Genomic DNA, 27,351 nt, shown 5'->3' on the forward strand with positions numbered 1-27,351 from the left:
ACATAAAAAATAAACATTACTGTTATTATTATTTTTTTTATCAGTGAATAAATTGATTGTACTTTCAGTGAATTTTCCAGATACCTGATTTACAGAGCTTGTAAGCTACGTATTTCAGGAGGGATACATGATACCTCACAATTACGTTAATCTGTATCAAATTAATAAAATCACAAATTCAGAGCTCATTGGAATTGTTTCATTGAGGTGTTAGAAAAAAGTAGATTTTTCACATTGAAATGGGATGTAAAACAGAAAACTGAACCATGGGCAGTTTGTTTGGTCAGTGTGTGTGTGTGTGTGTGTGTTCTTGCCCACTGCAATAAACTGCCTTCCTTGGTGGTTAAGGTTGGATTAAGGGGCATCAGCTGGATTGCAATTGATGGAAGGAGCAATGCAAACTGTAGAGACTTTTTTTTAAGCTCTTTTGGCTGATGCAACAAAAGCCTAGATTCTTTACATGCTCTGGATTTTACTAATATTAATAACTGTCCAAAATGATGATGATGAAATTATATGTCAAGTGCAACACAAGATCCATATGATCTTTCTTGAATCACATGATGTCATCATTATTTCATGTGCACTGAGAAGATAAAATAATCATGTTAGTTCCCCTCCCTCCAAACTACAAATTGTGCTGCTAGTATTTTGTTATAAATAACATCACAAAAATAGTTTACACAACACTGGAGACAATTTATTTATAAATAATATCTAAAAACTGCATTAGTCTCTCTCTCTCTCTCTCTCTCTCTCTCTCTAGCACGCACACGCACACAAAAAATAACTTTCATAAAAAATAAATTGTTGATATTTTAAATTTACACAAAAAATTTCCAATTTAGGAAAGCAATGATATAAAATAAACAATCACAATATCCATCTATTGAAATAAGTCTCAAAAAATTAACTGCTTCATATTTTTAACAGATATACAGAAATTTATTAAGATGGACTTGCTAACTGTATTTTCAATACTTACATTTAGTTTATTTAAATATACAATGAGACAAAATCAAATTTATTAAAATGTGATTTTTTTTTTTTTTTTTTTTTTTTTTCCTTAATACAGTTTACAACTGACTTTTTACAAATGTCAAAAAATGTGTTTATGCTTATCATAAAGATGAAATAGTGTTGAGGTTATTTTTGATAGTGTGAATGTTACTGTTTTGATGCTGGAAACTGATTTAACTTGGTGGAGGAGGGGGAGGGGCAGTCAATAAATTAGGAAGGGGAAGAACTGATAGATCTGCACCTTGTGTTGTGGCTGTAGTTGTGCTTACTGTCTGAACTGCACTTCCTGTAGGAGGTGGTGGTGGTGGTGGGGGAGGAGCTGCTGCTAGACTTGGAGGCAGAGGTGGCTGAGAAGGTGGAGGCGGTGGACAACCCATAAAAGCAGTCCATGGAAACATAGGGCCAAGGGAAGGAGGAGGAGGGAGGGCAGCCACTGGAGGTGGTGGAACAGGAAGTGGTACAGAACCTGCTGGCTGCTGTTGATACTGAATAGGTTGTTGCCAAGGGACTGGTGGAACTGCAGCACCTACAGTTGCAGCTAAGGAGAAGAAAAAGAAAACTTCAGAAATTACTAATATACAAAAATGACTAAACTAGCAATGCAAAAATAATTCACATAAACCTGGCACAAATTTTTAGATTAGCAGCATGACTAAAGATTTAATAAACTGAAACAGGTGGCAGAAGCTTAATTATCAGATAATCGCATACAAACACAACAAATAACGAAAAATAATTATAACACTCATTTATTTTAGTTTTATGCTTTCCATAAAATACTTAGGTGCAAGTGACACTAAAACATTAACACACTTTTCAGCTCCTTTCCCCTCATTTAGGACAAAATAGTATAATCTCAGTAATCAAAACTAATTAGTGAAGGGAGCTTAGAATAGCAATTTTATTTTTAGATTAAAAAAGCATTTACATGTTGAGCAGAGTAGCACTATTAGTAGAGTGGGCCGGGCCTACTGTGAAAATGACTGTTATAAAACTAGAGAATTTTAAAAGAAAAATTAAATATTCTGCAGACTTTTTTTTATTATAATAATCTCCATGTACATAATTATAATTACACTTAGTACAGTATTGCTTTACATTTACATGCATATTACTCTATAGCAGTGGTTCTCCACCTTTTTTGCCCCATGCACCCTTTTCACAATATGTCAGAATGCCACCCCCCCTCCAAGATTGATGTCATTCCCCCTTTCCAAGATTGTCCTACTCAAAAAGGTGCATTCCAAAAAGATAAAAAAGTGAAATGTTTATCTTTATTTTTAATTTAATATGTGACATCCAATAAAGTGTGATGTCCTGTATATTATATACAATCTGTAGAACTGTAGTTTGTAGAAAGACCAATAGTTTGAGTCTATCAACCTGTGGTCCCAATTCCCCCCTGGTTGAGAACCCCATGCTGTACAGCATTACAATTCAAGCACAGTCAGTCCTTGTATAACACGTGTTTACACTACATGAATTCGATCATACACGATTTATAAATAGGAGAACAATATCATATATAACATGAACCGAATTCGCTTATGCACGATTCGCCTTTGTGTTTTCAAGAAATGGCGTCGAACGCGGAATCACCCCAACTGAACGCAACACGATAGGAATGAAGAGAAGATTCTGAAAATGTATTTATGTTTTTTATATCAGTGAAGGGGAAACACATTTCACCATAATAAAGTAAAAACCCACACAATTCCAGCTATTGGTATTATCGCAAATCAATGCCATTAGATCGAGTTTACTACCAGTTTATAACAGATTCCACTAGCAGAAATGCAACTGTAAATTGTTTTATGGTAGTAACCCCCAGAAATGTGCTTTAGTTTTTTTTTTTTGTTGTTGGTTTGTTATTTGATTTTTAGGAGCATTAGCAACTAAGGCCATATTGCTCCAGGATATGTGATGGTCATTCCCTGACCTTTCCGCATCCTCCGTATTTGGTGGTGACGGGCTCGAACCCCGGTCTAATCAAGAAGAGTGTGCTACGCACTGCTGCTCCTTCCCACCTGGCTATGGAGAAGCCTATGTGCTTTAGTAAAATGTGAGGTGTTAATAGTGTATCTGTGCCTTTACAGTGTTGTTTATTCAGTTGCTACACGCGCACGCAGCTTTGTTTATGTGTAACAAGTGTGCCTCCTCATTTTGTAATTGTGCTTTATTCCTTAAAAATGAGTGAAATACTTAAAAGGTGTGAAAAGGAAGTGTCCTGGTGAAGGCACTACAGATTCAGAGAGAAAAAGAAAAGCAATATCGATAAACGGAGGCAGACTGGGTCAAAAATTCTTACCCAGGAAAATTTGTAGTGGCTTCATACTATGGTTTATGGCCAAAATCACACCTGCCTCTCACCGGTAAGGCTTATGGCCAGTCCGCCACTGTCGATAGTGAAAAAATATGAAATTGTGAAACGCTTTGAGCAAAATGAAAGACCATGTGATATTGCACATGCTACAGGCCTAAATGGGACAACGCCGAGAATTAGAAAGAATGCAGAGAAAATAAACTTTCATAGCAGGAACAACTCAAAGTGCAATTAAAATCCATTAGATCAAGACACAAAGAGTTGGAAGGGATGGAATGGCTGCCATCTGTTTGGATAGAAAATCAGTCAAACAAAAAACAAGTTTGCTTATGATAGAAGCAAAAGCATTAGCAATATTTTATTACGTAATAGTCGTAATTTATTATGACTATTACGTTTATTATGTAATAGTCGTAATAAATTACAACTATTATTAAAAGTCGTAAAATACACAATTTATTACGTAATTGTGTTTGGTAATGTTTTAGTTACAAATGTGTGTTCAATCTTGGGTGGTCGGCACCTAACCCTACTTTTCCCATAGGGCCTGTTGTTTACATTGCACGAAGGTTTCTAGGAACAACTATCATGCTATATGAGGACTGACCATACTCATGAAGGTATTTGTTTTGTCCTTTTGTGAAGAATGAACTGATATTCAATTTCTGTTTGCATATTGTAATTAAGCAGATACTGACACTTAACATGGCATTTTTGTGTTTCAGCAAGCTTACATTGTAGATGCCTAGTGGCACTTAGGAGTCTTCCTTATCCATCTCTTCTTCTTCTTCTTTTTTTTTTTTTTGGAAGTACATACCAAAACAGATATTCAACGTTGATGAAACAGGTTTACATTGCAAAAAAAAAAAAAAAAAAGCCTGATCACACGTATTTCCATTGCTGAAAAGACTGCGCCTGGCTTTAAGGTGATGAAAGATCAGCTAACACTTCTATTTGGTGCTAATATGCAGGGTCATAAACTGAAACCTGTGTACATTTACTACTATCAAAACCCTCATGCCCTTAAAGGTTACAACAGGTTGTAAATGCCCATGTACTGGTACTCAAACCCTAAAGGGTGGATGACTGCTGTTATTTTCAGAAGTTATCTTGGATCTCAGTTACAACCAGAATTGGAAGTGCACTGCAAGGCAGAAGGAACTCCGTTCAACATCTTACTTATTCTTGATAATGCCACAAAGCCACCCACCCAGTATTGTTGATGTCTGTTCTGATACCAAGAATATATACAACCTCAAAACTAAGCCTATGGACCAACATATGATTAAATCTTTTAAGGCTCAGTTTTATTTATTTAAAGTGCATTCTGGGTGACAGGGCTGATCACAAACAGATGAGCGATATTGGAGAACCTTCAGTATAAAAGGTGCTTTAAAATTCATTGATGCTGCATGCCATGAAGTTCCACAACTTTTTTCAAAGTTTAGTGGCATAAGTTGTCTATATCTTAGCAACTCCTTCAAAGGCTCTGATACCGATGAAGATTATGTACAAACTAAAGATAAATAGAAACATGAAACTCAATAAAAAGATGGGGGTTCACTGAAGTGGAGGCAACTGATGTCAATGATTTATTTGATTCGCATCATTGAGAATTGCCAAATGAAGATCTGTTTGCACTGGAGCAGCATCGCATTCAAGCAGGAGGCAGAATGAGCAAAAGTCCAGAGTTAAAGAAGAATGGAGTCTAACAATGAAAGGAATATCGAAAGCATTAAATCTTATAGAAGAAGGCCCGAATCTGTTAGCTGATGGAGACACTACTATTGAATGAAGCTCTAACGTGCAGCGTAAATTATCCTAGAACTTGGTTGCCACTCTGAGTTGCTGCGTGAGAAGAGAACATGAAAAGTAACTAATCCTGGATGCCTCTTTCGAGCGTTCAAGGGAGCAATCAAGTGAACCCTCCACCTCCTGGGTTAAGTAACACCCCCCCCCCCAACCTATCAGGCCTAAATCAGAGGGAAAGGAATCAAACTAAACCAATAAAGATGAGTTGCTCATCATTTTCTTTAGAGTACTCAGTCTTCCAACCAAAGAAAACGAATGGTACGTACTGGTAAGAGTAACATCACTAGATGCAAAGTATTCTCATAGACCTATTGCATTTTTTTTTGGTTATTATTTACATTACACGTGAATTTAAATTCTGGAAAGTAACCCTTGCGTAAATTAAGTCACTGTGGATATATATCATTTATTGTCAACCAAAACAAGGTGAATAATATCACATTACAACAAATTAGTGGGATTTAAATTGTATAAGAAATAAGAATAACATATAAAATAGGCACATGGGGCTTTAAGTTGGAAGTTCAAAATAAGTGAGTCACATTCTTTTTTCTGTAAATAGAGTACAAATATTGGTGTACAGTTGGATATGGCATGGCTGTTATTTGAACATCATTACCCACTAAATTGTTTGGATAGCTTGGTGCACTGTCTAGTATGTAACAGCAAAGCATTCTGAATTATGTTCAGTCCTTCCAAAGAACAAAATCATTCCATAACTATTTAATTAATAAATCTCTAGTAATTCATGCCTTTCATTGATTCTCATAAACAGAGAAAGAAAGCAGTTTTTGAAGGATTGTGGTTGATCAGACTAGACTTTCTAATAACTAGCAATTCATGTTTATAAATTCCTGTGAAATTAGCACAGTCATAAATGTGATCTACATTACTGACATGAAGTAAACTCACTTGATCAAACTAAAATTAAAACAAACACATCTGAAGTGACTGCAGTCAATTGGTATAGTTTTGCTCATATAGTTATGCACATGTCTGAATTCATGTGATGTTGCAAAATAAACTAAAATACTTAAATCACTGTAATCATAAAACTCCTCTGACCTGCAGTAGCCATCCCGTAGTAGTGTGTTTACTTATATTTTTAATAATCACTGTGTTGTGCACAGTGATCATTAAAATTGCCCTTTGTTAATCATTTATCCCCTTCCATTTTTAATGGACTTTGCCAGTGTTATGGAAGCGCTTCTTGCACTTTCGGAGCCCTTGCTAATACAATGTGTGCAATGTTACTGCCAACATATCAGATTTTTCTCTTTTACTGATATTCCATGTTGCCTTAGTCTTGTTAATCTAATATTTTTGGTAATACACTGGCTGACTGAGTGAATGACAACCATTGCTTGCACCTGACCATTGATTTCACTGATCAGATGTAAGTACAGAGTTATTCATGTCATGTTTGAATTTACCTAATACCACAAACAAAAAAAAAAAAAAAAAATAAATAAAATAAAATAAGAGTATTTTATTATCAAACCATCTTATGTGCCTTTCATTAAAATGACAGATACTGTTATTCAAACTGTACTTTTTCTGTGTAATTTTTTTATTTTTCAAACTAAAAGTTTAGAAAATGATGCTTGGGAAACTTTCTTGTGACTGCTGCTTTCAAAGACACGAAAAAGTTTGCTGAGGTGAGCAATTAGCCTGCAATCAAAAGCTGCATGAATAACAAGGCTGACAGATCCTCAGCATAACATTAAGTTTATACGATGCACAGCATTTGCATAAAAAAAGTTATGCTGAGTTCATCACTGAGTTCGATCAACAACAGGAAACATATTTCTTGAAGCTATAGCCAAGTTTCCCATGGCTGTATATAATTGAATTGCAGAACTAAGTAATTTCTAGATTGCTGAGATCCCCCGGCCACCCACTTTCATAAGATTTTCAAGAAGTGCTGGATTTTTGAGACTTAATTGAGGTACAAGTAAGCACATGGGTTGTGTTAGGGTAGCTAAGAATAGGAACAGGTGCATGTATACTTGCATGTACACCAATGCTAGGAGTTTGGTAAATAAATTTCTTGAATTTGAGGTATTGCTCAAAACATCAAAGGCAGATATTGTATATTGTTCGGATATCAGAGACGTGGTGTTGGATATAAGGAATGCAGAACTGGAATTTGGGGAGTACAGTGTGTACAGGAAGGGAGGAGGGGTTATGCTATTAGTTAAGAAATAGCAAAATCCAAGGAAGTGAAGCCAGTCGACATCGCTGGACAGTGCAGTGTCGAGTCAGTTTGGTGTGACATAAGCATTGTGAGATCAAAATTGAGAGTAGGAGTGTGCTATAGGCCTAATGACTCTGATGAGTATAATAAGAAACTGTACAGGGAAATAGAGTGGGCCAGTAAATCAGAGAGTTTTATAATGGGGGATTTTAATTTCCCAGATATTGACTGGAATTTGTGGGTTGGTCACCCACACACTAGCAAGGCTTTTGTGGATTTATTGGATGATTGTTTTCTACATCAGCATGTTTGGGAGGCAACTAAAGGGAATAATACTCTTGATCTGATTATCAGTAATGATTCTTCATGCATTAAGAATCTGCAGATAAAGAACCACTAGGTGGCAGTGATCACAGTGTGCTGAAGTGGGATTTACTCAAAGAGGTAACTACCATCAGGGGTAAAGGGAAGGGTTTTTGCTTTCGTAAAGGTGACTACGATGGTCTGAGACAGTATTTAAATCCTATATAGTGGGTTCAACTGATGATGTTACCAACACCAAATTCAAAATGGGAAGCATTCAAAGAATTTATTTGGAAGCTACTAGGCTTTACATACCAACTAAGAAATATTGTTCAAGGTTTAGGCCTAAATGGATGTCAGATGAACTGATGAGACATAAATTAATGGGTGACATGGAAGACTATGATAGATATAAGTTGGTCTGTAACCAAGTCACAAAGGAGATTAGGCAGGCAAAGGCAGATTATGAGAAATCCTTAGCAAAGGATGCAAAGAAAAACAGAAAGGAGTTCTTTACCTATGTAAACTCTAGAAGGAAAGGGATGAATCAGATTGGTCCACTGGATATTGATTGTTCAACTGTTGATGATCCTGCTCAGGTGGCTAACAAACTAAACAAGTATTTTGCATCTACATTCACACATGAGGAGTTATTCAGGAAGGGGAATGCAAGAGGTGAAGTAAACTCTGGCAGTAAGCTATATGATTTGTAATAACTGAGAGGAAAGTGGAGGAGAAATTGTTGATAATAAAAAGGCACCTGGGGTGGATGGGATCTATCCAGTTATATTAAAGGAGGCAGCAAAGGAAGTAAGCAAACCCTCAGCCATAATTATGAGAGCTTCTTTGTACTCAGGGGAGGTACCCATAAACTGGAGATGTGCAAATGTGACCCCAATTCACAAAGGAGCATCAAAGGCTGACACAAGTAATTATAGACCTGTGAGTTTAAGGAATAACTTTGATATTATATATTTGGATCTTAGAAAGGCTTTTGATACTGTTGCACATGGAAGATTGCTGCACAAATTGGAGCAGTGTGGCACTGGAGGCAAATTGCTGCTATGCATAAAGGGATGGTTGAGTGGGAGAAGACAGAGAGTGGTAATCAATGGACACTGCCCGTCGTGGACTAATGTTATTAGTGGAGTCCCTCAAGGTTCAGTGTTGGGTCCATTGTTGTTTACTGTATTTATAAATGATATTGATGATGGTATATCAAGCTTAATATCCAAGTTTGCAGACGATACAAAGGTTGGCAGGGATCCTGTTGCAGCAGCATACTGACAGTATGCTGCTTCAACAGGATCTGGAAAGGTTGAGCAGATGGGCTGAGAAGTGGCAAATGAAGTTTAACATTGACAAATGTAAAGTACTACATATGGGAAACAGTAAACCTAGAGTTAACGTATCAACTCTGAGGTACTACACTGACAGTGGCAGAGAATGAAAAGGACCTAGGGGTAATTGTGCAGGCAGATATGAAGTTTTCTGAACAGTGCAGATGGGCTGCAAGAGTAGCTCATGGTGGCTTGTCAATGATATACAGGAAATTTTCTAGCAGGAATAAGGAGGTGATTATTCCCTTGTATAAAGCAATGGTCTGGCCACACCTTGAGTACTGTATACAGGTCTGGAGGCCTCATTTCAAGAAGGATGTAGAGCTGCTGGAACGAGTACAGAGAAGGGCAACAAGATTAGTGAATGGAACAAAGGGTTGCTCTTACGAAGAAAGGCTTAAGTTTTGCAAATTACAGTGTCTGGAGACTAGGCACCGGCGAGGTGATCTGATAGAGGTATATAAAGCCTTGAATGGGGTGAGCATGCTCAATGCTGATGGGATTTTTCCTCTTGCTCAGAATAATCACCTGACAGGGCATAAATTCAAATTGAGGAAAGACGGATGTAGGATAGATGTGCGGAAATTTGTCTTTAGCCTGTGGGTAGTTGGTTGGTGGAACAGACTTCCATCCCTTGTTGTGGAAGTTGATAGCCTAAATAAATTTAAGGCTCAGCTGGACAGGTATTTCGAATGAACAGAGGGGTGAAATGGGAGTGGTTTTTTTTGGCTGATGCTGTATAAGCTTGCTTTCTTCCATCATATGCTTCTACTAATGCTAATGATATCAACATAAGAAGCACAAGTAATAACATAAAATCCTTTGGTTCATGAAATACAGGTGCTGGTACTTACCTTGTGAAACAATTGTCTGAGGTCCTGACAACCATGGCATTCCTGCTGGAACAGGTGCAGGTGGCTGTCCTGACTGGCTGCTGACTGGTGGTGGGGGAGGTGGAGGTGGTGCAGTAAGCATTGTGGGCGTCGGCGCAATGCTATGAAGGGTGAGACCAGCCTGTTGACAAATTACAAATATGAAACATTAAGAATTTTTAATTATCCATGGTAAGTACAGTGAATTATTCAATTTGGGATTTTTTCCTACTGAATAATTATTTAAAAAGGAATAACCTCCTTAAGTATTTCTACAGAGTTTCAAAACAAAAAAAATGCCATTTTCATCATATGTATTTAATCATGTATTTATAAGTGAACTTAATTTTTTAACTCTGATTAATATGCAGTTCATAAAAGATGACATTAGTTGTAAAACAAAAGTAAAATAATACACATAATGCAAAGTGTCAACAAACAACGTGGAAGCTGAACATTAGAAAGATTCAAAGCAATTTTAAATTGGTACTGGAAATCTGAGATTGAGTGAAGTTCAAAGACATTAGAAGAGGCACAAATTTAGAAAACTGTCAACCACAAAGAACAATTTCAAGAATTCATGATAAATTTTAGACACATGGTACTAAGCAAAGATTTGGGGGGACCTTTACTCACCAATGAAGTAAAATTTCTGATACGGCTGAGTGTGTTTACCAATTCCTCATCCGAGTTGTATTGTGGCACTACCTCTACTTGAAATGGAATTGGCTGGCATTTTTCCAAGGATAGTCACAGATTGCAGTCTAGTTTTAAAAAATTCATTTTAGGCACATTCACAAGAATGCATGTACGTGCGCGCGCACACACACACACCTATTGTCTTCTACCCTTGTTTGTCCACATGTGATAACTTAACTCCCGGATAAATATTTCATGGAATTTTATATACAGTAAAAAATCTTGTTAATACAAACTTGGTTTATACAAAATACTCGTTTATATGAAGCACATACCATTCCCCTGCAAAAGGATAGGCTTTTTTATGTAAATATATTTGTTTATTACAAAATTCGGTTAATATGTATTATAAAGTTGTTTTTCACCCCATGAGAAATATTGTCATTTTGTTTGTTTAATACAAATCTTGGCAGAGCGATCTGATTATTGTCCCCGGCCACCTGGCTCTCTACTTCCCGAAGGATGGCACTGACTTTTTAGAAATTAGTTTTGTGTAAACAAAAGCAGTTTATGGTAGATACAACATCAAGTGCACTCTGAAAAACATCTTTCTGAAGGATGAGTTGTTAAATTAACAAAAGAATAAAGTTTTTCTAAGTTGTTTACACGCACTCCCTTGCTCTCCATGGGAATAAGGTCAGTTGCAATTGTTATCCCAGTTCAAAGAGTCTTTTGCTATACAGCATTCTATTTTTTGTGCCATTTTATCTGAGCTGACATCTTTTTCGGAACTTGTCTTTAAATTAATTTAAAATTTGTTTATATGAAATCTTATCCAGCAGTATCATGGCAACAAAATGTAGACGGACAGAATTAAGCCTGGAAATTAAACTAAAAATTATACAAGAGGTTGATAGGATGGAAAGAAGCAAAACTGACATTGCAAAGGAATACAACATCCCTTTACCTACAATACTGAAAAAGACTTGAAAAAGTGCATGACACTGAAGCAGTGATGAAAAACAGGAAACGAATTTGTGGTGCAAAACATGAGGGGCTTGAAACAATACTTTTTGAGTGGTACCAACAAATGCATGCATCTAATTTGCCAATATCAGGTCCGATTTTGCAAGAAAAGGCAAATTATCTAGCTCAGCAACATGGGATTAGTGACTTCAAATGCAGCAGTGGCTGGCTCCAAAGATTTAAAAACAGGAATAACTTGGTTATTTTTGCAGTGAGTCTGGACTAGTTGTGTTCTGGACTAGTTCGAGATTAAAAGGATATTTTTAATCTCGATGAGACAGGTTTATTTTATAATTTGCTGCCAAACAAAACATTTTCTGTTCGAGGAGAGTCTTGTCATGGCAGAAAATTAAGTAAACAAAGACTCACTGTTCTGTTATGCTGCAATTCAGATGGCAGTACAAAACTACACCCACTTGTGATTGGTAAGTTTTCCAAGCCAAGATGTTTTAAAGCAGTAAACCAACTTCCCTGTGATTAAGAGGCCAATAGAAGTGCTTGGCTTACGGTCAAAATTTTTCAGTCTTGGTTATCAAAAATTGGACAGAAGAATGGCTTCAGAAAAAAGGAACATTTTGATGATTCTAGACCGTTGTGCAGCACATTCTGCCGAGACACTTAAGTTGACAAATATGCAGCTGTTGTTTTTACCCCCCAATACCACCAGTTTAATGCAACCACTGGATCAAGGCATTATTTATAACCTCAAGGGAGCATACAGAGCCCTCCTGATAAGGTACTTGATCCGCAACATAGGAGGGAAGAATTTGCAGCCAAATTGGAATGTCTTGGATGCTATCCGTAATCTTATTGCTTGGGAAAGTATCAGATCAAGTGTTATAATCAATTGCTTCAGAAAGAGTAGCTTTGGAGAGAACATCATTAAAAAACATGGTCCAGCAGACAAATGTGATAGCAACAGTGAGGAACGGAGGAATTTGAAGGAGCATATGAATTTTGTTGGCGAATTTGAAGAGTTTGTGAAGGTGGATGATGAAGTTGCTACCACTGCAACGCCAACACCAGAAGAGCTGCTGGGTACCAAACAAAACAATGCTGTTTTTATTACCAGTGACAGCGAAAGTGAAGATGCGCGCACACTGCCATCTAAAAAAGATGTCCCAAATGCACTGAACGTAATAGAGAATGTCTTGGCTTTTAGTAACGTTGATAAAGAAACAACTATTGCATTTGATAACATCTGTGCTGTAGGTAAAAATGCATATAGGACAAAAACTGTGCAAAGAACATTGGATTCTTTCTTTAAATTGTATTAATTTATTAAAATGTTAATGGTTTGTATGTCTCATTTTATAATTATTTTTTCTGTGTTGTTGTTTGTTAGATTTATTGGTGCATCAGCAACTCAGGCTATAATGCACTAATTACTGTCTGATATTTTCTTCGTTTTTCTTACAGATGATAGTGGTTCAGATAAGGTGATATTTATTAATGAATTTTAGAAAAAGAAAAATGTCATCCATGTTCTCTCGATCTCCTAGGACACACTGTAGTGTTAAATGATTGTAATTATGAAAATTAGAGGGAAAAGATGTTTTCCGTTCTTTTTGATATTGCGGGCATTCTATGATGATATTCTTTACTGTTAGTGGGTATAAACAATTACTGCATTGTGGAGGGTCACTGGTTGTTAGTAGATAGCTATGAGTGAGGAAAGTATGACAAATGCGTAATCTGGCTAGAATAGTTTCTTCCTTTCTGTTTCGTCTCAGGCTGGATTGCCACTGTTTAGGTTTTCTCTTAATTTTGAAAAGTTTATTATTTGTCTGATCTTTCCACATGCCTGTCCATACTTCTTTATATGTCTGTTTGATAAAGGACTTATGATCACTATAAGGAGTCCTGAAATTAGATGGCATCGCATTTGTAGCAATTTTAGCAGCTAAATCTGCCTGCTTGTTTCCTAGGATTCCAACATGTCCAGGGATCCAGCAAAATATTACGAGCTGTTCACATCCATGAAGTGCTAATAACTGTGCTAAAATTTTCTGTATCAGAGGATGACTAGGGAAGGATTTACACTGTAGAGCGTTAACAGCACTTAACGAGTCCGTACATATGATGGATTTAGCGTACGAAGCTTCTTTTATATTCTCTAGGGCTAGTAAAATACCATATAACTCTGAGGTATAAGTACTGCATTCTGGTGGGAGCTATCTGGAGATGGTGGCATTTGGTAATACTACAGCTGTGCCAACTTTATTACCAGTTTTGGATCCATCTGTGTATAGTTGAATGACGCTGCTAAACTCGGTGGAGTGAGCCATATGTATTTGTCTAATGTTGATATTGGGGAAGTTATTCTTTCTCCATTGCTGAAAATGTCTATCAATATGTACTGGAGGCAATTGCAATGGCTGGGTTTCCATACTAGTATCCTGGAGAGTGATAGAAAACTTCAGGCCCCAGCTTGTGATCAAAGCTTGAAGCCTACTGCCAGATGGTTTGTTGTAATGCCATTTAGTTTGATAGATTTCTCTCCATTTTGGTATGAAGAGGCATTGCCATATGTATGAAGAGGCATTGTGGGAGACTGCTGATTTTGGCTGCATAATTTAGTAGTAGAGTTTCTCGCCTAAGGTGTAACGGTGGTTCATAGGCTTCAGTATAGAAGCTTAAGATTGGTGATGTGCGAAAAGCCCATAGTGCAACTCTTAATGCACTGTGATGTACAGGATCGAGCCATTTCAATACACTTGGCCTGGCTGAATCATATGCAAGAGACCCATAGTCTAACTGGGATCTGATCAGTGAGCGGTATAGATGTAACAGCACATAACGATCTGCACTCCATGACATAGAAATTACTCTGAGAAGATTTAGTTTTCTAAGACAACTTGTACAAATATGTTTTATATGTCCTAGGAAGTTTAATTTTTTATCAAGTATTAAACCAAGAAATCTAATACTATGTTGGAAAGTAATACAATGAGAATCCAACTGAAGGTCTGGATCTGGATGTAAAGAACGTTTGCAACAGAAGTGCACGGCAGTCGTTTTTGGCTTAGAAAGCCGATATCCATTATTTTTGGCCCAAGAGACTATTTTGTTAACGGTGCCTTGTAGTTGTCTTTCAATAAGTCTCATATTTTGAGAATGACATGGCAAGATTGTCAGCGTATAAGTATGCATCAACTGTGTTAGGTATGCACTTGGTAATAGAATCAATCCTAATGGCAAAGAGTGTGGCGCTCAACACTGATCCTTGGGGAACTCCCTCTTCTTGTACATATGCTCGAGATAATGAAGAGTGGAATTGGACCTGAAAGGATCTATTGCCTAGAAAGTTCTTAATAAATTTTGGGAGATGACCCTGACGTCCAAATTTATGCAAGTCCTGAAGAATCCCATATTGCCAAGTTGTATCAAAGGCTTTTTTGATGTCAACGCATACCATGACTAGGTGTTCATTTCTCAGGAACGCGTTCCAGATATTTGTTTCGGCCTTGATAATGAGATCAAGTGTACATCTTTTTCTCCAGAAACCATACCGACTTGGACTTAGAATGTTTTGAATCTGTAAAAACCACGTCAGTCTGGCGTTAATTATTTTTTCCAATGTTTTTCCCAGACAACTGGTTAGAGAAATAGAATGGCAATTTTTGGGATCTGTGTGGTCTTTCCCTGATCTCGGGAACACTAGCACATAAAAATGGCACCAGCTAGCAGGGTAATACTCCTCTAAGAAAATTCTGTTATACAGTTGTAAGAGTACAGTTAATGATTCCTCATTTAAAAGACAGATCATGGTGTAATAAATCCCGCCGGGACCTGGAGCACTGTTTTTCACTCGTGCAAGTGCATTATGCAATTCATTCATGGTCAGAGGCAGATTATAAGAATGAAGTATGACAGTATTAAAATTTAGTTTGTATTTTTCTGTCTGGGATTTTAACAATTGAAATGCTGGTTCATATGTGGCAACAGCTGAAAGCGTTTCAAACATAGTACCTAAGGCATTGGCAATTTCTGCAGGTTCAGAGATTTCCTTCCCTTTTACAAGTAGAATAGAAGTTGTCTGCTAGTATTTACCATTAATTCTTTTGATTTTTTTTCCCATATTGTAGAAGTATCTGTGGATCTGTTTATGGTGGAGGCATAATGCCTCCATGCTTCTTTTTTACTCTCTCGTCTTATATGACGAGCTTTAGCTCTGACTCTCTTAAACTGCAGGAGGTTAGCTGTGGTTGGATGTTTTTGAAAAATATTCCAATATTTGTTCCTTTCTTTTTTAGCACTGTTGCATGCTTCGTTCCACCACATTTTTGGATGAAGCCAGATTTTGGTATAGCAGTCTTGGATGCTTTCATTATTTTATCTGTAATGTAGCTTACTGCAGAGTCAATTGTGTGGGTTGCTATGAAGACAGTATCTAAGTGAGCTATTTCTTGGTATTTAATCCAGTTAGCCTTAGTAAATTTCCAGGTTGTCCTAATGTTACTCTGAGGAGTAGAATTTATACAGAAAGTACAGATGATAGGAAAGTGATCGCTACCACGAGGGTTATTAATAACAGTCCAGTCTATGAGAGGAAATATCACTGGAGAGCATATTGAAAGAACAACAGCAGAGCTTGAGCCAGATGGTAAATGCACGTATGTGTGAGCACCAGTGTTTAAAATAGTCAGGTTATGTTTATCTAAAATTTTTTCAATTATCTGTCCTCTGGAGTCAAGATGTTGAGATCCCCATAGTGGGTGATGGCCATTCCAGTCACCCATAATACAAAAGTGAGCAGGTATTTGCATTACTAAATTATCTAAATCAGCAAAGGTGTATGTATGATTTGGTGATAGATACAATGAAACTAATGTTATTGATTCTGAAGGTGACATGGACAGCAATTGCCTCTAAAGATGTTTGCAGGGGAATAGGTCTAGAGGACACCAAAGAGTTCACTATGAGTGCTACTCCTCCACGAGCTAAATTAGATGAGTTTCTATCTTTTATATACATATTGTAATGCTTAATTGTCATAGATATAGCATTTGTGAGATTTGTTTCTTGAATGCATACTGCAACAGGCTTGTATTCAGATAGGAGATCGTAAAAGTCGTCAAAGTTAGCACAGAGCCCATGACAATTCCATTGAATAACTGTATCCATTGTTTGGTTTTAGCTAGTGTCTGCTAACTTCCGTGAGGTAGTTTGCTTACGCCTGTCTATTTTTCCTTTATCTTTCTTTGAGAAGACTGGTCTGCTTGTGTCAATGTCACCTTCTGGATGAATTTCAAGAAATGTGTCATCTTCATCAGCTTTTTCATCAGTGTCCATGGTATCAGATCTGAATGTGTGTGTATCAGTTCTTTCAGAGCTCTTAGTTTGTACTTTCAGTTGCTGATTGGGATTCTTATCTGGAGGTATTGTTACCGGTGTATTTTCTTCTTGGGTTGCATATTTGGAGAGAGATTGTTCTTTTAATGAAGTAAATAATGATTTCGCCCAACCAGATATAGAGATATTTGGAGGGACGGAGCAGTCAATCTGAGTTGATATTGTGCGTAGCTGTTGAGTAACTGAGGCATACGTAGATGATTTAGTAGGGATTGCAAAGTGTTTCTTTGCCTCTTGATATGACACTTTGTTCTCTATTTTATATTTTTGAATGTTGTTCTCTCTTTTCCATTGGATACAGTCCTTAGAGAAGGCAGAATGATTTCCATGGCGGTTAGGACAGTTTTGGGTTTCATTATTACAGTCCATATGTGTGTGTTCTTTTGAACCACAAGAAGCACAAGTGACTATACCTCTGCACACAGTTTGCGAATGACCGAATTTTTGGCACTTAAAGCACCGGACTGGGTTGGGAATGTACAGTCGAACATGGCATCTGAGATATCTAGCTTTTATAGTTGTGGGGAGATTTGGTGACTTAAATGTCAATATGACTGTTCGTGTAGGGACAGGCTCTCCATTTTTGCCTGGACTACATTTTGGTTGCTTAATTCAGAGACAAGTTCATCCTCTGATACATATAGAAGATCCCATTCAGATATTACCCCTTTAGAAGAGTTCAAGGTAGCATGTGGGGTAACCTTTGTGGGAATTCCACCAAAGGTAGATATTTTCAAGAATCTTTCAGTATGTCTGTGTTCACTCATCTCCACTAATAGGTCTCCAGATCTTAGTCGCCGAACCATTTTTGGAGGCCCAGTCACATTTTCGAGACATTTCTGAATCAAAAATGGGGAGAGTTTACTCAATGGTTGGTCTGTGGAGGAATGCAATATTAAGAAGAGAGGAACAGAAAAATCTGTCCCTTTTTTTTTTTTTTTTTTTGTCTCTTAGCATGGGATTTATTCAAATTATCATGGTCGTCATGTCCACTTAAATCTGGATCAAGAGATCCATAGTAGGACTGTTTTGTGTTGTCCATAGTTGCTCCTTTTAGTCCCGGGAGAGTGGATTTCTTCTCCCAGGCTTCCAGCCCCACCACGTGGAGGTAGGAGTGGTGCCACCAGTGACCAAGCGATAAGATTGTTAGTGTTAGTGCGTTAGTAGATTAGTCTTATATACAAGAAGAAAGGTGGCTTTCCTTTCTGTTGAGTAAGCTGACTTCTTTACTTTAGAAGAGCAAAATTATATAACTTTGGAAATTAGAAAATAACGTTCAACTACAATCAATTGCTCTTTTAAGAAAATCGCTTTCAAATCACTGAAGAATCGCTTTAGTCACTTGCGGCCTTTTTACTATGATATCAAAATATATACTGTACAATATTTTCATTTCCATTAATATTGCTTTTCTCTTAGTTTATCATACAAATAAAATAAAATCTTAAAAAAAATGTTATTCCTATTACTGTATTGTTAGACAAGGCTTTTGTTTTTATTTTATTTTATTTTTGATATTATTATTTATTATTATTCTTAGATATATAGTATGTACCAAAAAAAAAAAAAAAAAATATATATATATATATATAAATAAATAACGGTAAAATTTACACTTTTGGGGGACCTCGTTATTACAAAATGTGAAAATTTAGGTCCCTTGAATTTTGTATTAATGAGATTCCACTGTAGGTCTTTTAAAAAGATTTGTCAAGCCATCAAGTCATCAATTTAAATTTCATTAAAATGTGGGAAACAGAATTTGGCAATTATTTCTTTATTTCTTACTTTTTCAGTTTGTATGGGCAGGGGAGAAAGGACTGATGTTCTTCTGAAGAAGTGGTACTTGTGAATTGTCATATTCGATTTCATGTACAGGTAATTCTTGACTTTACGAGTTAATTCGTTCCTAGCATGCGCACGTAAAGCGGGAATTTATTTCCCATAGACAATGTTAAAAATTGGGGTTACGTTATCAACAAAGAAATTAGTTACCAATTAGTTTATATTTAAACAATGATTGATTTATCGTAAGAAATGAAAATGTAGCCTGTAAAATCAAGCAAATTATAATAATAGAGAAATTATTTATGACTTACAAATTTTAAAGAATGTTTATTCTTCATCATTGACTAAATGCACACTCATTGGCTTGGCTCGCTTGTTTGTTGCACAAGGATTCATCTTCTTCAGAAATGCTTCAAGAGGTGTTTATTTCCAAGATAATCTTTTCTTTTCTTTATAAATTTCAATAGCATGGATAAGCATTTAATGGAGTGCACAAATTACAACTAATACGATTTACGCGAAATAACAAGTTTATGAAGCAAAAAAAAAAAAAAAAAAAAAAAAAAAAAAAAAAAAAAAGAGGAACGAAGAGAAGATTCTGAAAATTTGTTTTTTATACGATTGAAGATACACTATAAGTAAAGGGTAAACACATTTCCCCATAGTAACGTAAAAACCCACACAATTCTAGCTCGGTGCAACAACATCGAGTTTACTACCCGTTTATAATTGTTTGCAGTAACAGAAAAGCCCAAAAAACCGGAAAGTGCAAATTGTTTTATGGTCGTGACTTCCAGAAATGTGCTTTAAAAAAATATCACAGTCTTCCAAAATTGATTCTTATAACATATGATAACGTTGAAAGTGTAGTGCATTTAATGATTTGAATTGTTAACTAATACAATTTACATTATAAAAACAACCTTTCGGGCAGTTATATACGAAAATTTGAGCTTCCAAGGTCGTGGAATGAATTACCAAAAAACAATGGTTAATGGAGGCTTGAAGTGGTGGAATACATGTTTAGTCCCCAGAGCCAAGTTCCGGTCAACCCTTCCCCATCTCTTCCATTATGCAGTATAATTGATGACTTTTGAGTTTATGATGAACATCGTGGTGAGATCCAATCTTCCTTACATTTCGAGACTACAGCTCTAAAACGGTATTCGCAGGCCGGCTGCTAGTTAGTACACCGGACCGAACCTATTGGTAACTCTCTAGGTTTTCGGATCAGCTAGTGTATAATCTTGCTACCTTTACTCTGCCAGATAGTGACTGGAGGGAGTCCGAGTAGTGTGTATATGGGGGGCATTGTCGAGGCCATGTTATGTCAAGGATCTGGGTATATTCTTACCATGTGTACGCCACATACAAAAATTTCATTACTTCATACAGCATGTTCCCCCCCCCCCCAATTTTTCTTACTATTGAATACATCATGAATTGTCAAACGAAGAGTAAGCTTATCTGCGAAAAGATCTAAACCTACCAAACACTTCCTAGTTCATTTCACGAATATACGTGGTCTCAATTCTAATCTCAACGACTTCCATTTCCACTTGCAGTCTGCCAAACCCCATGTACTTTTTCTGACAGAATCTCAGTTATCGGTTGATTCGACCATTGCTCATCTCAGTTGCCCAAATTATTTGCTGTATAATTCCTTTTGCCTCGAAGGTGATACTTGTGCATATGTCCGTTCCGATATATTCCCTGTCAGAGACTTGGCAATTTGGAATCTCCTTGTTTCAATCTTCTCTGGCTTAAAATCTCTATACCTCATTGTGTCAAATTCATCTGCTGTCTCTAGCATTTGTGTCATATCGTGTCAGTGAAATTATTCTTGTAGGAATGGAATCCTTTATTCCATACTTCCCTTTAAAATCTTGTCCTTTATCTAAACCTTGACTTTCTAACAGAAGTGCTAAGGCTGTTCAAGAGTAGAACGTTGCATATTGTAATTGGCTTGTTTCCAAACCTTCAGATACATTTTCTGCCTATACCAAAGCTTGCAACAATTGCAAAGCAGTTATTAATCAGTGCAAACTAGAGTTTGAACAGGCTAAGAGTAGAAAACTTGCTTCCTGCCCTAATGGTAGCCGAGCATTCTGGTCTCTTGCCAAAGCTATTGGCCGCAACTTTTTCCCTTCTCTAATCCCACCGCTGTCAAAACCAGATGGATCTGTTCTCACTTCAGTCAAGGATAAAGCTGACCTGCTAGCATCCCACTTTTCTTCCAACTCACATATTAATGATCTTGGTAATGGTAAAACACCTCCCACCATGCTGCATTGAATGCCTCCTGCAGTCTTCTGACAAAAGGATGTCGGTAAGATTTTGACAAATCTTGATGTTAAGAAAGCCTCCAGGTCCTGATGGTATTTCTCCACTTGTTCTCAAAACCTGTGCTCCTGAACTTACTCCAGTTCTTTGCTGCCTTTTTCCACTTTCTTATTTCAAAGGTGTTTTTCCTTCTGCTTGAAAATTTGCTCATATCCAGCCAGTTCCTAAAAAGAGGTGATAAATCCCTCCCACCCAATTATCGTCCCATTGCAATTACTTCTACTCTTCCTAAAGTAATGGAGAAATCAATTAACCGCCAACTCTTAAACTACCTAGAAACCTTCTGCCTGATCAACGTTCATCAGTATGGATTCCGTCAGTGTTGATCCACTGGTGATATTCTGGCTTATGTTATCCACTTATGGACAAATTAAATGGAAAAGTTCGGGGGAAACACAAGCAGTTGCTCTTCACATCTCAAAGGCTTTTGATCGTGTTTGGCATAAAGGTCTTCTAAACAAGCTTCCACCTTATGGTTTGCCAACTGTTTTTTTGCAATTGGTTATCTAGTTTTCTATCTGATTGCTCACTGAGGGTGATGGTAGATGGCTCTGTCTTCTAACTTCCCCACTAATGCGTGTTCCCCCCACAAGATTCAGTTCTGTCCCCCACTCTTTTCCTCTTGTATATTAATGACCTTCTTCCATTAACTGGAAATGCTATCAATCGTTTTGCAGATGACAGCACATTGCATTCCACTTTCTATTTTGAGAAAGTCTTGCCCTGCTCAATCAACTTAAACTTCTCGAATATCCGCTACCAATTCCTTAAATGCTGATCTCCAGGTAATTGTCCAGTGGGACAAAGACAACTTAGTTGATTTCAATCCTTCTAAAACTCCGTCTTGTCTTATATCTCGCAAAAAGGATTCTTCTGCTCCTATGCTTATCTTTGGTGACACTCCAATTTCTAGGCAAAATGATATCTCTCTTTTGGGGATTACCCCGACTTCTGATCTCTCTTGGCACAAGCATATTACAAATATTGCTTCCTCTGCATCTAAAAAACTTGGTTTTGTCTTTCGCTCTCGGCGTTACTTTTCTCCCAAACAGCTGTTCACTTTGTACAAATCGCAAATCCACCCTACCATGGAATATTGTTCCCACAACTGTGGCAGTGCCCCCAAAACCTCTCTCAGGCTTCTAGATTCCATTCAGAAGAGGGCAGTTAGGTTAATTAATGACTCCTCTCTAACAGAGTCTCTCCCCTCACTGTCTCATAGACATTGTTTCTGCTGCATGCCTTTTCTACAGATACTTCCACGGGCACTGTTCTTCTGAATTGGCTTCTACAATTCCCGCTCTCTCTTTCAAAACAGTCCGAACATGTGCCACCACCAGCCAACATCCATTTACTGTCCAACTTTAAACTCACAGAACCAACTTTTCATCTTCCTCGCTTATTCATTCAACTGCCGTTTTCTGGAACAACCTTCCTTCGTACGTATTTTCTGAAAATTACAGTCTAGAGAAGTTAAAGTCTAATGTCAACAAATATCTTATTTCGTTTTCTCAACCCCTAACCCAAGCACGGTACTAAGTACTATAAGTTCTAATACCTCTCTTGTTTGAGGTTTTCATAAAAAAAAAAAAAAAAAAAACACTTACTAGCTCATTCTAGCCACATTTCAGTAATTTTTTTAGCTTTACTACTGAAAAGTTAAAATTAACAACTTCTCAGAGTATTTTTTAGTTTTTAGTCTGTGTCCATTGTGTTAAATGTAAAAAATTGTTCTTTCTATTGAAGAAACATTTCACCTCATTAATAAACATAAAATAGTAAATTACCAACTTTAACAAGTGTCTACTCAACTGCATAGAACATGCCATGTTCTATACATGCCACTTATGTTGGGAAAATGCAGCGAAATTTATGTAGTACCATTTGCTGGAAGGCCAAGGGGGAAAAGTGGAATTTCTGTTTTCTTTTTCAAAATATAGTATGTATGTATGTATTAAATTTTTATGTCAAATCTTCTTATGCTGTAGTATACTTTTATAAATACGAATGCAGTATTGTATGTACATAAATTTTTGTTTTTTGTCATATTTACAATTTTTTCTTTCTTATTACAGGTTACCTGGGCAATTTGTTTTAAAACCACTCTGGAAAACTGGGAGTCTACTGTAGTCAGCGTAAAGTATACATGATGAAGACAGTCATCCAATCCCAGTATGATTATTATGTATTGTCTAGAATTGAGCAATTTGGGGGAGGTAGTTCAAAAATGGCCATGCCATATGCTTTAAAGTGTTGAGATAAGTTTATCTCACACACGCCAGAACATGCTTGCTCTTTTCTTTCTTTAAACTTGTCTCTCAAGAGATTAAATTAGTTAAAATTTGCTTACTGAAATAATCACAGACAGACAGAGAATTCTGAGAAAAGATAAGACTTACCTGAGCTGTAGAAACAACAGCAGTTGATGCAATTGAAGTTGACTGCTGAATTTGTGGTTGAGCCTGTTGCCAGGGTGGCAGAGCCTGTTGGGATTGTGGTACAGAGGTAGGAGTAGGCTGAGTAGTTGTAGGAATTGAATGAAGTATAGGAGGTGCTGGAGGTTGCATAACGGGTCCGGGAAGGGGCCCAGCCCTTATCATCGGTACTGGCTTAGTTTGTAAACTACCTGTCCATGGAGGTGGTGCACTCTATGAGAGAGAGAGAAAATGTGTGGGAAAAAAAAAATAGTGATATTGAAATATTGGACAGAGGATCAAATATTACTCTCCAACACATCTATAAGAATAAAACACGCAACTGCACAGACTAAATCTGCATTAAATTGTCAACACATTATTAAATATTTTGAGCCAATAAAAAAAAAAACTATCTAATTTACTAGCTTTAAATTGCAATATCACCTGGGGGTAGGTGAAATTAACATTTCCGATTAAGACACCATAAAGCCAAATGTAACAGAAACTCATCCAGAATGCAGTTTCAAAAGTATTATGCCATCCCACTCCATAAATCCAACAACAGACCAGACTATGGTATCAGTCCTGTTACATGTTGAGAATAGGAACTCAACTACACTGTATAGCACATCAATGTCATTCAACACAGCTATAATGAAGATTTATTATGGTATTGCATATAGTATCATTGTATGAAGGGTGTTTGAAAAGTTCATACGTACAAGGAGTCTGGTAACATGTCACTTCAACATCGCCCCCTTGGAGTCAACATACAGTAAGCGTGGTGATCACTGGTTATTACAATTAGCTGCTTAATAGAATCAAATTTCAAAGAACTGATTCAAATCAATAAATTGCACTATACTTTCATCATTTATTAGAATCAATTTTGAATGCCTCTGATATTTTTCTAACACACATTTCTAGAGGTCACAACCATATATAAAAAAAAAAAAAAAATTTTCAGTGCCCGGTTTATTGGGCTTTTTTTTCTGCTAGTACAATCTATTATAAATGGATAGTAAATGCAATCTTATTGCAATTATACCAATAACGAATTCTGTGGATTTTTACATTATTGTGGTGAAATGTACAGTATTGTAAATAAATTTTCAGAATCTGCTCTAAACTTCATACACTCCATATCTTGTTAGTTCCAATTTGTGTGTCCTGTGCTCTGTTATTGATTGACTATCTTTTTTTTACTGTGTTTTAAATTTTACTACCCAAAAAAAGTGTGAAAAGAGAGTGAATTTGGGTATAAAAGATAAGTTACGAATTATAGCGACATACAACAAATTAAACTTGAGCAATATGTCTCAAAGGGAAGCAACAGTAAAATTAGAAGTGCCTCAGTCATCTTTATTGAAATTATTAAAATCACATCACACATTAAGCACAAATTCGATTAGTGAAACCAGAAAAAGGAAGCATGAAGGGAAATGTCAAACAGTAGATGAAGTTCTGTTTGTTTGGTTCAAACAGGCTAGCTAATTTAATGCACTAATCAATCAATCAATCATAGCATTCTTCTTCAAAAAGCTAATGATTCTGTTGAAAAACTACAGTTTAAGGCGATGGACAATGGATGGCCAAGAATATGGAAGGAGAGGTATAATATTATTTACAAAAAACCTCACGGAGAAAAACAAGATTCCGATAGACTTTGTAGTTGCAGCTGACAACTGGTTGAAAACCTCTTGGCAAACTGTGTTAAGCACTTATAATCCTGAAGGCATTTTCAATACAGATGAAACAGGGTTGTACTACAGGACTGTCCCAGACCAATGCATGATTTTTAAAAATTCCTCTGCATCCGCAGGAAAGAAGTCAAAGTCAGGATTAGGATTCTTTTAACGTGCAACATGACGGGAACAATCAAGGTGAAGCCACCTTGATGTTTTAAAGGAGTAAAACAGCTGCCCGTTGAATATGCCAATAATGGCAACATTCGGATGATAGCTTCTCTTTTTTGAAGATTATCTTTGTAAATGGGATTTGCAATTGGATATGAAAAACAAAAAAACTGCATTGATTTTGGAGAACTGCCCAGCTCAAAAAGTTGACTTTCAAAAATATTGAATTAGTTTTTCTACCTGGAATACCACCAATTCAACCTTTCGACCAGGGAATAATAAAAAAACCTTTTATAGATCAGATATGAGGCGAGGAATGATCCAGTCTATAGATGATGGTTTGGGAACATCATCCAATATCACAAAGCAGATAAATGTTCTAGATGCACTTCATATGACAATGAGTGGTTGGAATGAAGTTTCCGAAACCTGCATTAGCAACTGTTTCAAAAAATGTGGATTAAATATTCATGATGGTCAAATAAGTCACGATACTGATCATGTTGAAAAGCCTGAAGACATGGGTGTATATGGATGGTGATCTGCAAGTTACTACAGCTTTAACAGATGAAGAAATTGCCCAGTCTGTTACTGATAATTTCGCCAAGGAGGAAAATTAACCCAAATGAATTCCAGTTACAAAACCGGCAAACTCAAAGCTATAGCTGTCCTGAGGAGAGCATTGGAAGAAACTGGTGCAAGTGATAGTGAATATAAACTGTTATACAATATCGAAAAAATCTATAAATAGACTTTGTAGTGATAATTTAAAGCAGTCTAAAATAAATGCCTATTTTAAATTATAATCATATTACAGTGCGTGTATATGTATATATGTATATTAATTAATTATGGTTAATATGTATATTAATTAAGCTATGTACATAAGTATAAATTTATTTTTATTTTGTTAACCTGTGGATAATATTCTTTCGATTTTCACGCATCATTTAATTGGTAATAACTTTTGGTTGGTGGGAATAAAGTGTAAATTTGTGCTTTATATCTTTATTTTTATAGCCTGTGGATAATATTTGCTGATTTTTGCTTATTAGAATCAAAATTCGATTTGCAAATGCAATCACTATATCTGGCGCTTACTGTACTTCTGCCACCGATGCTGCAATGTGTTGATTCTGGCTGCAAAGAAAGTCCTCTTTTGGGCTACCAGGAATGTATCCACTAAAACAATGATGCCACTGTCAGTGGGAAAACAGATGCCAGCCAGGTATTTTTCAAATTAGGAAACAGGTGAAAATCCAATGGTAGTAGATCTATTAAATATTGGCAATGGTCCAAGATTTCAAAGCCACACTCATGCTGTGGGAAGCCATGGCAATGACAGACTTGTGAGAATGTGCACTGTCCGGGCAGAACAAAACTCCTTTGTTGAGTTTTCCTCGGCATCTGTCATTGATGTTGTCACACAAATGTCTTAACAAGGTCTGTACAATAAGCCCCAGTGACTATGTGGCCTTTCTGAAGGTAATCCACTAGCAACACACCATCAGAATTACAAAAAATTGATGTATCACCTTGCTAGAGAAGCAAGGTGATACATCAATTTGTTTCTGGCTGAAAGTGATGGATGCATGTCATTCATGGTCACAATTGCTGGATCTGATTGAAAATAACACCAACGTTCACTTGACTTGACAAGTGACGTACATTTTCGATCTGCTGTCAACAACTTTAGGATCCATCATGCTGACACCTTTTTTTATAACGACCTCTGCTATTATGTGGTACATATGTTCAGGTAAGATGCCTAATATGCTGGCAACGTGTCAATTATCACTCGTCAGGCACCTCCGTAGCCGGGTGGGCAGGAGCAGCAGTGCATAGCACACGCTTCTTGATTAGACTGGGGTTAGAGCCCGTGACCACCGCATATCCCGTAGCAATATGGCCTTAGATGCTAATGCTCCTAAAAACCAAATAACAAACATCACTATCACCAGATCATGCATACTGTCAAAACTTCTGGAGTGATGGATGTTGCCGGTTTTTCCATGGGGCATCTTCCTAGCTCTTCCTCCTTTAAATCCTGCTGTCTCCTT

General features: G+C 36.8%; 1 protein-coding gene across 2 annotated transcripts in view; it reads right to left on the reverse strand.

Annotated features, from left to right (window-relative positions):
- Nucleotides 1-1,060: 1,060 nt before the first annotated feature.
- Nucleotides 1,061-27,351, reverse strand: part of LOC150089691 (splicing factor 1-like) — a 187,888-nt gene continuing 161,597 nt past the window's right edge. For both annotated transcript variants that reach the window (XM_090389602.1, XM_090389603.1), the window contains 3 exons: nt 23,418-23,666; nt 9,850-10,009; nt 1,061-1,558 (listed from right to left, as the gene is read on the reverse strand). In XM_090389602.1, the coding sequence (XP_090245728.1) occupies nt 1,194-1,558; nt 9,850-10,009; nt 23,418-23,666 (774 nt within the window). In that variant the 3' untranslated portion in view covers nt 1,061-1,193. The remainder of the gene's footprint in view (nt 1,559-9,849; nt 10,010-23,417; nt 23,667-27,351) is intronic.

This window comes from Mastigoproctus giganteus, chromosome 2 (assembly GCF_048544385.1).
Source record: "Mastigoproctus giganteus isolate SK-2022 chromosome 2, ASM4854438v1, whole genome shotgun sequence".
Taxonomy (NCBI): Eukaryota; Metazoa; Arthropoda; class Arachnida; order Uropygi; family Thelyphonidae; genus Mastigoproctus; species Mastigoproctus giganteus.